This window comes from Lineus longissimus, chromosome 4 (assembly GCF_910592395.1).
Source record: "Lineus longissimus chromosome 4, tnLinLong1.2, whole genome shotgun sequence".
In the NCBI taxonomy this organism is placed as follows: Eukaryota; Metazoa; Nemertea; class Pilidiophora; order Heteronemertea; family Lineidae; genus Lineus; species Lineus longissimus.
Window position 1 is genome coordinate 10,695,373 of NC_088311.1, and position 11,438 is coordinate 10,706,810.

The 11,438-nt window shown below is 40.7% G+C and overlaps 1 protein-coding gene across 1 annotated transcript; it reads left to right on the forward strand.

Annotated features, from left to right (window-relative positions):
• The first annotated feature begins 2,276 nt into the window (after positions 1 to 2,276).
• On the forward strand, positions 2,277 to 10,079 carry LOC135486614 (sterol carrier protein 2-like). Its single transcript, XM_064769551.1, has 5 exons — positions 2,277 to 2,385; positions 2,898 to 3,122; positions 7,003 to 7,653; positions 8,853 to 8,984; positions 9,531 to 10,079. The coding sequence occupies exons 1-5, from the start codon at positions 2,277 to 2,279 to the stop codon at positions 9,704 to 9,706; spliced, it is 1,293 nt and encodes a 430-aa protein (XP_064625621.1). The 3' UTR covers positions 9,707 to 10,079.
• Positions 10,080 to 11,438: the final 1,359 nt, after the last annotated feature.

Sequence of the window (11,438 nt, forward strand, 5' to 3'; positions counted from 1 at the left end):
CAACTACCGCAGATTCGTCATTCATCAAGTCAAAGCAAGCATGAACCTGGTTTAATCTGTGGTTTATCTTACTGACAAATAGACTGGCGAGACACTTGTAAAGCACTCCAATTCTACCATCATTACTCCCATGGGTACGTCTTATGTGCGTATTATCAGAGTCTTTCAAGTAAATTATTTATTTGAAAGACTCTGGTATTATGTAACGAAGTAGCCTACTGGGCTGAGTTGTTCAAAATAACGTTAGCTTTAACGGGGACGTTAAGTCTTAACGTGAACATCTTAATGAGTTTAACTTAAAGAGATAACATCCTTAAGGATACTTAACGTAACCGTTAGGGATAACGTGACTTTTGTGCTTTTGAACAACTGGGCCCTGATGGTCAACGATTTCGACCCTGAAAAGTACCTGGGTACATTTCCATGAAAAGTGAATTCAAGTATTTTTCAACCCCAACGACACTTTGTGCGGATGTTTTTGTTTTCATGCGGAAGTTTTCTGGAACCATGCTTGTTTTCGAGTCGGGTGCCCTCCAATCACGATTTTCCTTGATTCGGCTCACATTCCCGTTTTATCGTGATATATTCTTAATGAATCACGCTTTGTGCTGATTTACTGCAATCATGATTTTACCTGACATTTTGAGTGGAATTAAAGTAGACACCTTTTTCCTCAATTGTCCTCGATGGTTGAAACAGGAACACATGGCCTTAACTCTGAAAATAGACCAGGAGGTTTCCAAGACTGGTGATATCCCAGCTTGTGATACAGGTTTTGGATACTCCTAGGCTTATCATGTTTACACTATATATCGAGAGGCGGGGATATATTGAAAACAACTGGTGCAAGAATGGTGATATCAAAACCCCAGATGAATAGTCAAGTCATCAGATAGTCAAGTGACTCGCAAACAATCTCTCTCCAGATGAATATAGGCCTACACTGGGATAAAAGTTAACTTGTCCGAGATTTTATTTGATTATACTGGTATATACACATGAATGTATATTTATATACATTTATATATGTATAGTGACTTGTGCAAATTCAAAATGCCAGCCAATCAAGAAGATAGACAAGTGAATTGCCCAAGGTCTTGATCACCAAACAGACAAATGACTTGCCCTAGATGACCCATGTAACCAATAAATAGGTAGCCAAATGACTTGCCCGAGGTCACACTGTAGACGTCAAAAAAACTTAGACAGGACTGATTTCCAAGGACCATACTCGAGATGACCCATCAATAAGATCTTGGACAAGTGACTTAGTGCACAAAGTCACACACTAGATGACCAATCTATGAACTAGACAATTAGTGACTTGCCCATGATCACAAATTCATAAAAGCCTATTAAAAATATGTCAAGATTGAATGCCACTTGGCCACAAGATAGACAAGATCGAGGCTCTACCCTGATATATCACTCGTGATTCAACTGCAAGAGACAAGTGACCTGCCGAAGATCACCGATGGCCCGGGCGATGGCCAAACGATTCCTTCTCTGTAGATCTGACAACCTTGGAAAGCACATCTACTTTGACATTTGTACTTTCCCGCAAATGCAGTGAATAGCATTGTTCATGTGGAGTTGATCTATGAATTTCAACAAATCTTAATCATTGTACCTGTGTAAAAGGAATGCAAGTCCCTCCGGAATCGAAGTCCGGTCCTTTTGTCAAAGTGAGTCGCCGAGTTCCTTTGTTGAAGATGATGTAGCTAACCCTAACCAAACCATTAACCACATTCGTTGACAATACACAGCTATTGTATGGGGTCCTGCATTCCTAGGACGTCCATTCCTATTACACCTGGGTATGGTACTTTCTCAATTCCCGACAAAAAGTCCCAGGGAGCGAAATGACTTCGAGTTCGACTTGGAGCGAAACGACTGGGAGCGAAAAGGTCAGGGAGCGAAACGACCGGATACATGTCCGTCCGGTTCCTAGACTCGTTCCTAGAAATTCAACAGGGTTAGTGTATGATCACTAAACGGCGTTGAAAGTGAAAAATGAATACAGCAGAGACCTAGTCAAAAGGAATTTATCGGCTTAATTGATCTGTGTGGTTCGTGGTGATTTCAATAACAGTTGTTTCCTATTTTTGCTTGCTCTGAAAATGTCTGGTATCGTGCATCGAGGTTGGCTGAGTCAACTTTATGATAGATGGCGCTGTAGTTAGTAAAAATTGGCCTTGAACTAAAAGATCAATACAATGATACAATGGGCTAAATATCCTTGTTCTTGCGCATAAATTAACATTCATTCCGAGACAATGAGCCGTAGAACAAGAATGGCGTCATACGTTTGTGGCGTAGGAATGACTAGATTTAGTCGTCCTTTCACTAGGAAATGGGATTACCCCGATATTGGAGCTGAAGCAGGTAGGCCGCAAACATTCAAATCATTTGTTTTTCATTTTTAGGCTATCGTTGAATGCGCTGAAAATCACCAGGCCAACGCCCAGTTGATGTTGCTGTCCAGACTAAAACACAAAGGAGCTAACAAGAAATTTAAAATTCCACACTTCCTATAGCCTGTAGCACTTTTTGCCTCAAATCCTTGTGGTCTATCTAAATAAAATAACAAGGGTCTGGCTGCTGCCCACATTTTCATCATCACAGGGTGGTCCAGAAAAAACGCAACCGGATACTTCCACTAAGACCATTGATACCAGTGGATGAGAATATTTCTAGAAGAAGAATGATACCAAGATTGATCGATTCTGTTCAGCCCCTAACCTTGCACTTTGTATACATGACCCCCCCTTTTTAAATCACATTGACCACTAACTTGAATGCTTGGCTACATTAATATTAGGCCATCCATGTACAATCTCATATTTCAATATTTTGCGATCTTTCATTGATTTATTGTCCCTTTCCATATTTTGCAGCACGAAAAGCACTCGCAGATGCCCGGATTGACTATAGTCAAGTGGAAGCTGTTGTTGCAAGCTACTCTTTTGGTGACACCACAAGCGGTCAGAAGGCAGTCTACAAGCTCGGCTTGACCGGAGTCCCCATTTTCAATGTGAATAATGCTTGTTCGTCGGGGTCCTCTGCTCTGTTCATGGCACGGATGTTGGTGCAGAGCGGGTACAAGTGTGTCTTAGCCGTCGGTAGGTGGACGCTAATTTTTTCAACATCACTTTATGGTTGGTATAATCAGTCCAATCATGAATATTTTGCGTGATTGGGGCATATTTTCATTGTCAATGAATGTCACGTCACACCAGTTTGAATTTGCCATTGGCAGTGTGCCGAGTGGCTAGGGCAAACCTTAGACCCCCAAATGACCATTGGGCTTTGCTGACGATTGTTAGCTCACCTCTTAGCAGAGGTGAGCTTATCCCATACCGTGGCGTCCGTCGTCCGTCGTCGTCGTCGTCGTCGTCGTCGTCGTCGTCGTCGGCGTCGTCGTCGTCGTCCGTCGTCCGTTAGCAGGGCACGTTTCGTAACTGTTAGAGCTATTGAGTTGAAACTTGGTACACATGTACCCTTATGTAATGACACCTGGGAGACCAAGTTTCGGTCCGATTCGTTTCATGGTTTGGCCACCAGGGGGCCAAACGTTAAAAGTGAAAATATGCAATATCTCCCTCAATAGTAGTCGGGAAATTTTGAAAAAAATATGGTAGGTACTTCTAGCAAAGGTGCATCATATATCCTCCGGGTTTTTGATTTGACCTCCTTTTCAAGGTCACAGAGGTCAAATGGTGTAAATTGGCCGTTAGGATGTAACGATGGCACGTTTCTAAACTGCAATGACTATTGATACCAAATTTGGTACACATTTACCCCTTAGTCAGCTGATCTCAGGGTCCGAAGTTTGGTCCAATATGATTCACCACTTGACCACCAGGGGGCAAAATCCCAAAACCTTAAAAATGTGATTATTCCTTAACTTCTTGCCCGATTGCCACCAATTTGATATCATGGGTACATCTAACCACCATACAGTATATGTCACACAGGTTTTTAATTTGACCTTCTTGTCAAGGTCACAGAGGTCAAATGGCGTAAATTCGCCGTCAGGCCGTAACAATGGCACGTTTCTTAACTGCAATGACTATTGATCACAAATTAAGTACACATGTACCCCTTGGTCAGGTGATCTCAGGTACCGAAGTTTGGTGCGATCTGATTTGCCGTTTGGCCTCCAGGGAGGGGGCCAAATCCTAAATTCTTCAAAATGCCATTATTCCTAGTAATGACTTGCCCGATTGGCACCAATTTTATATCATAGGTACATCTAATTCTAACAACCATTCAATGTGTCACCCGGGTCTTCTTTGATTTGACCTACTTTTCAAGGTCACAGAGGTCGAATGCACTGTAAATTGGCCATTTTGGGGAAATTGTAATTGCTTGGACCTACATCAAACCTAACACTACATGACACAAGACCATGCTCTTTATCCATCTTTCCTCCACATGAGGTGAGCACAATGGCCCTGGCCATTTCATTTTTAATTTTTGCCATGACCATATATCCTAAATTTACTCTTGGTCTCGAATGAAGCTTTTAAAAAGAAAATCCGGCAGGTTGATTGCGTTCCAGAGCCCAAAACGCTGCAGACTTGAAGGGTCTTTTTATTGTAAGTCCCTGCAACTCCTGAAAAGCATGCTCTGGTCAGGTACTGCATGTCGTAATTGGCACCTTCCTCACATTAGGTGTTACCTATTGCTTCACAAACAATTCCACATGCATAATAATTGTATTCTGTTCTACATGTAGGCCATGGGACGAGTGGCAAAAATGTGTCTAGAAAAAGGATTCCGTTTGACAAATTAGCGGGCAAATTGAAAACAGTCGTTTTTGGGTAACATGGGGGTGCTGATTTCAAAAATCAATTTTTCTCCCACGTAAAGTTGCACATTAAGTCAGAAATGAGACCCTTAATAGGGCCTAATGGTCCCAAAGTAGGGGTCAAAAAGTTGATGTCATCGAAACATGTCAACATGGGTATCAAAATGAAGGTCTATGGGGGTACTTTAACATTGCATAGTTTTTGGCCCCCTTAACGAACCGTGGGACCCCCCAGGGAGGGTCAAAAAGGGCAAAAGTGGAAACTTTGACCCTGTCCCACGATCTTCATAGGGGCTATAAATGGATAAAAACTGTTTTATTTGACAGTAATCGTATAGACCTTCAAAATGATACCCATGACAACACTCTCGGGGTAAGGGTTGCCGAGATAGTAATTTTGACCCCTTTTTAGGCTCCAAATTTGAGATCTCGAAAACCTTTTGCCCAAGGGTGTCGTCATGGGTATCTATGAAAAGGTCTATGTGAGTACTGTCGAATAAAACAGCTTTTATCCACATGCGGTGCCCATGAAGCTCATGGGAGGCGGTCATAGTTTCCACTTTTGCCCTTTTTGACCCTCCCTGGGGGGTCCCACGGTTCGTTAAGGGGGCCAAAAACTATGCAATGTTAAAGTACCCCCATAGACCTTCATTTTGATACCCATGTTGACATGTTTCGATGACATCAACTTTTTGACCCCTACTTTGGGACCATTAGGCCCTATTAAGGGTCTCATTTCTGACTTAATGTGCAACTTTACGCCGGAGAAAAATTGATTTTTGAAATCAGCACCCCCATGTTACCCAAAAACGACTGTTTTCAATTTGCCCGCTAATTTGTCAAACGGAACTTCACATAAGTCTTTATGAATTCTTGATGCTATATTGTATGTCTGTATATTTATCACTACATATTTGTATGCTGTGGGGTTTTTTTTGCACTCAGCTCACTAATTACTTTAAATCAATTTACTGATTATCACTTAGCCTATTTTAGTGAACTCCAGAAACAACCCTTGGCCTATTTCCTGATATCTAAAAATGTCACATATTATATGATGTACAAGTACTGGGTATACTTAACCATTGCATGATGCAAAACACCTTGTCAATAGAATCATTAGTACGTGTACACTCGTTAATGTACATGTTGCGTTTTAAAAGTCGAGTTTGGTATCTGGTGTTGGGTATACTTGAGCACTCATTGCATGGATGCAAAACAACTTATCATTAGAATCATTGGTACATTTGTACAATGTCGGGGATGTTCCTTTCATGTGGCATTATGGTCGAGTTTTGGTATCTTGGTTCTGAATGCATGGAGAAGAAGAAAAAGTGATTCTGGCCTGGATGAGAAACTGAAAAAAAATTTTATGGTATCTAGGGGCAGAGAATTTTTAAAATGGTTGAAAAACTCACTGAGTGGATTTCAGGACCTTACATATTGTCACTAAACTGTTATCCGGTCACTGTCCATACCACCTGCCAAAAATATGCAAAGGTGTTTAGAGGATGCTGTTGTATGTCATAGGGTTTGATTTAACCTGATTTCTACTAGGGCAGCATCCAAAATGTTTTTCACTTTTTTCTTTTCACTGTTGAATGACAAAAGTGGCACAAATTTGTTCAGTTATTATGTAGGTAAACTGAATATCAAACGTTTGAACTATGATGTGTTTATTATTTAAAGTGGTATGCCGTTCATACATGTATTTACTGGTGGTTCCGGGAAATAGAAATGCAGTTGTACACAATGCCGTAGTGCAGTTTTCATGCATGCCAATTTGCTAGTGAAACTTTGTATTATTCATAATTTGTTGAAATTTATAATATTCTGTTCTAAACAAATTTCAGTTTTCAAATTTTTAACAAAGGCGTACAGGCTTTAAAAGGTCTACGCTGTACGTCAAAAATTTTAATTTGTAAATGAATTTTAAAATGTCCAATTGCGAAAATACATAATATATCAACATTGCCGTTGTGTACCTACAAATACTGTGAGATCACAACCAAGTTTAAACAAATTAGTACTCACAATAACTGTGCTTCCGCATTGTGTATTAGTGGATTTCTATTTAACTGGACCACTAGTAGTAGTAATTACGAACGGTGTACCCCTTTAAAAAGTGCCCAGAATTACCACTTATTCATTTTAATAAATTTATACTTTTCCTCTTAATTTGTCTGCAGGCTTTGAGAAAAGTGAGCAAGGACTTTCAGCGAGGTACACGGAGAACGTATCGCCGTACGGATTGCATACAGATCACCTCGTGAAGTTAGGAGCAAGTCCTGAGCTTGTGTCACCAAATATGAATTCATTCACCTCAGACGTTTTTAAGATGTTTGCGTATGCAGCTCGAGAATATGAGACGAAAACTCCTGACATGACATCTGGGAACATCTTGGCAAAGATTGCCCTGAAGAACAGGCAGCATGGTGTGAATAATCCGTATGCTTGTATGACCAAGCCGACAACACTTGATGATATCGCAACGCCTAAGAGGACTATTTGCCACCCTATAACGCTTGGTATGTGCACTCTGACTGCTGATGGTGGAGCTGCTGCAGTTGTCTGTAGTGAGGAGTTCGTCCGGGAAAATGGTCTTCGCGATAAAGCTATTGAAGTGATCGCACAAAATTTAGTCACTGACTTGCCGTCGTCGTTTGGGGAATATTTCCGCGACGTTTGTGGTTACAGTATGGCCAAGACTGCTGCAGCAAGATGTTTCCGTGATTCTGGGATGGACATGAGGGACGTGGATGTTGTCGAGGTGCATGACTGTTTCTCTTGCAATGAGCTGTTCATGTATGAAGCATTACAATTGGCAGAGGAAGGAAAAGGTAAAGCACTAAATTCTTGAAAAGGGATTTTTGATAAAGATTATTTACCCTAGGAAAAGTCTGTAATATCAGAACTAATGCCATAAAAATGTATCGTACTTGTTTTCAAGCTAATATTATAATGAATCTGATATGAATCAGGAGATTTTATTTTAGTTACTGCATAAAAAGTTTAGGAACATACCTGAGCTTTCAACGCTCGACTTAAAGGCATGCACAATGCATATCATGGATGGAAGTGTGCAACTTGTCACTCTGATGAAGGCTTGGCTAAGGTATGGTCCTTAACTTTTTATGCATTGAAATGGTTTAAACTTTGGTTTCATATACTAGCTGCATACTAGATCTATGAAACTTTCAAGACATCTATGAATATGTACATACCTGATAAGATGTTGTTCCCATCTGTCAAGCAATGGTATGTTGTGTCAAATGTCACATGGACAGTCGGTATACACAGGTAATCTGGCTCATTGTAACTATGGAAGACTCAAACTTGTCAGACCTGACACCCGGATGGAGCCCAGAACTACATCCCATAGATGAGGACTCAAGATTACATCATGACTTCTTTTTTCAGCATAGCTCATGGCACTTTCAGTCGTAGTCAATCTGCACCTTGGCAAAAAGAATTAGAATAATGGAGAACCCTTGCTAAAGACATCCCAAATTGCTCATACATCTTGTCTTCTGCTGGCATTAACCTGTTAACCACGTAATTTTTTATTTGTTAACCGCATCGCCATCATATTGCGTAATTAATTAGATTACACATGCGCATCCTCATCTAACTGCCGCTTCGTCTTGCATGCTGTAGCCATGATTCAGCTCAAAAAGTGGTGCCAGTGGCGGCCCGTAGTGTTCTGAAACTAAACTACTGTGCTGACGATCTATAAGGGGATTCCCCATCGAGTTTCCGCGTGTTGCCTGGCCTTAGGCGAGTCACAAACATAGGATGCCATAAGACGTCTTACGCAATGCATGGTCTTTAGGCCAGGACGTCATATGGCGCCTTACGCAGTTAACAGGTTCAAGGCTGCTGTGCCAAAAAAACTTAGCAGATTTCTTCAAAATTTTGTTTTGCTGCATCTGATTATAGGACCCAACACAATTTTTTAGGTACTGCTCCCTGAGTTTCCCTTTAAGTTTAGTTATTGGTGTGACCCCTTTTATAATATTCTATTCACTATGAATTGCAGGTTGTGATTTGTTTAATAGTGGGAAGTGGATTTTTAACCGTGATGGTGGACAAGTATACCAGATGGGTGGACGCTGGGTCGTGAATCCATCTGGTGGATTGATATCCAAGGGACATCCTATTGGTGCTACAGGTAAGAAATTTACCTGTTTTTCACATCAGCATATTCGTCTTATTCCATGAACCCAGTATTGCCATTGGAACTGCCAATTCTACTTCGAGTCTCCATTATTTTCTTCATATGAGAAATTTCCTTCGTTCCTTTGATCATAGTCTCTGTTATCTTCTTCATAAGCACTGAGAAATTTCCTTTGTTCCTTTGATCATAGTCTCTGTTATCTTCTTCATAAGCACTGAGAAATTTGCTTTGTTCCTTTTGATCATAGTCTCTCCTATCTTATTTATAAGCCAGGGTTTTAGCCAAGATTTTTTTCAAGGGGGACGAAAAGAAAAAGAAATATTGTTTTAGAAAAAGACCCCTCCCAAAGCTTTTTGCATTAGAAAACGATTCTGCTTCTAAGTGTCTTAAAATGCCACTTTAGGCTTTAAAACATAAGGTATTAGGATGATGGGGGATATACCCCCATGCCCAAATAATGGGTGAGGGGGAGATATTTACCCCCTTCCCCCATTCTGTATGAAACCCTGTAAGCACTGTAAGAACTTTCCTTTGTTCCAGGTCTTGCTCAGTGCGCCGAATTGGTATGGCAGTTGAGAGGAGAGGCAGGAAAGAGACAAGTTGATGGTGCTAAGGTAGGCTTGCAGCACAACTTTGGAATTGGAGGAGCTGCAGTGGTGACCATGTACAAGAAACCGGAGTGGGATACAGCCGTTCTACCAAAAGCTAAGCTCTAGTTTTGCCTTATATATGTATCTGACATGTTGATCAGCGTAATTGGCTCACCTGTGAGCCTTGACAATGACGCAGTGTCCGTCGGCCGTCGTTAGACATGGGTGGCACATTTCATTACCGCTCAAGCTATTGAACTTTAACTTGGTACACATGTACCCCTTGGTGACTGCTACTCAGAGTCCAAATCGTGACCTCATATGATTCATGGTTTGGCCACCAGGGGGCCAAACGTCAGAAGTGAAAACATGCGTTTTTTCCCTTAATACTTGTACGAAAAATTTGAAAAAAATATGGTAGGTACTTACAGCAATGCTACATCACATATCCTCCGGGGTTTTGATTAGACTTACTTATCAAGGTCACAGAGGTCAAAGTCTGTCGGCGGCACTGCCGTTAGACAATGGCTGCACGTTTTGTAACCACTTTAGCCAGAGATCTCAAATTTGGTACAAATGTACCCCTGGGTAACCCCTACTCAGAGAACAAATCATGGTGTCCTATTTTTCACGGTTTGGCCACCAGGGGGCCAAATGTCAAAAGTGAAAATATTAATACTGGTCCGAAAAGTTTGAAAAAATATGGTAGGTACTAATCTAGCAATGATACATCATATATCGTCTGCAGTTTTTTTACCTACTTTTCAAGGTCCTTTGACACAGTTGAGCACATGGTCCCTGGACCATTTCATTTTATGGTCTGGAAGGGTATTTCAGAAATGAAAGAAAATTGTTAAAATTTATTTAGGTAAAATTTACGAGTTTTTCATATTAGTTTTTAGTGATTTATTTAAAGTTGACGAGTTTTGTTAGCGAGTTTGATGACGTGGTTTGATTTAGATTTGTGATATGAACCTTCACGCATTCAAGGTACTTCTCTGTTAACCCTTTAGCACTCTGGCAGCGTTTTGATATATTTTCCATCTGTTCCTCCAAAAAATGCCTTGCGGGCGTCCACGGGCGTTTGAAGGAAAAAGCTGCGAGTGCTGATGGGTTATGGTTGCTCATCATCCGTCCAACTAATATTTAAAACGACCACACCTCCTATTTGTGCCACAGAGTAATGTGGAATTCAATAAGAAAGTTTTTAAAACCATTCTTGATTTCAACGGTGCATGTTTGAGATTTGCTTCTCCTGAACAATGTTTTTGCTCTGTTGACTGAGGACAAGCTCACTCCTTACACAGGCAAGGTCGCTGTCATTATCCATGTATCCAATTGATACCAACAGTCATCCCTATATTTTCGTGACCAATAAAGTTTCGGGAAAACATCTTTTACAAATTTCGTGTCCATCTATTTCCACGAATGGGTGCATTTTCCTTTGACAAAACTATGGCTCACAAAAATATCTAGGGGTTCACAGCAATATTTTTCAGTAATTTTATTACTACATATTAGTTGTTAAAGGCCAAGTTTGTCGGTAAAATCCTTTTAAAAAAATTTCAATCACGGATTTAAGACTTTCTAAATTTTTCCATGCATTCTGAAAACAAATTTTGACAGCTAATAAACCATTGTACATTCCAAATCCAGGGCAAAGAACTTGGCCTTTAATTAATTCAGCGGTCAATGATAACTCTGAACTCCCTTCTGACGAACTGAGAAAAGAATTGTGTCGAATTTCCGTTGAATGTCTGAAATAAAAAGAAATTGTCATGGGTGAATTCCTGTTGACAAATTGGGGACGGTAGTCGAACGGGCGTCCCATGCCTGACGATCGCCAACTCAGCCTCGA

Bases quoted from the DNA above. Each gene is read 5' to 3' on its own strand.
- LOC135486614 (XM_064769551.1), top strand. From the start codon at position 2,277: ATGAGCCGTAGAACAAGAATGGCGTCATACGTTTGTGGCGTAGGAATG. The intron at 3,123-7,002 runs GTAGGTGGACGC...ATTTGTCTGCAG, and splicing joins CAAGTGTGTCTTAGCCGTCG to GCTTTGAGAAAAGTGAGCAA. The intron at 7,654-8,852 runs GTAAAGCACTAA...TATGAATTGCAG, and splicing joins ATTGGCAGAGGAAGGAAAAG to GTTGTGATTTGTTTAATAGT.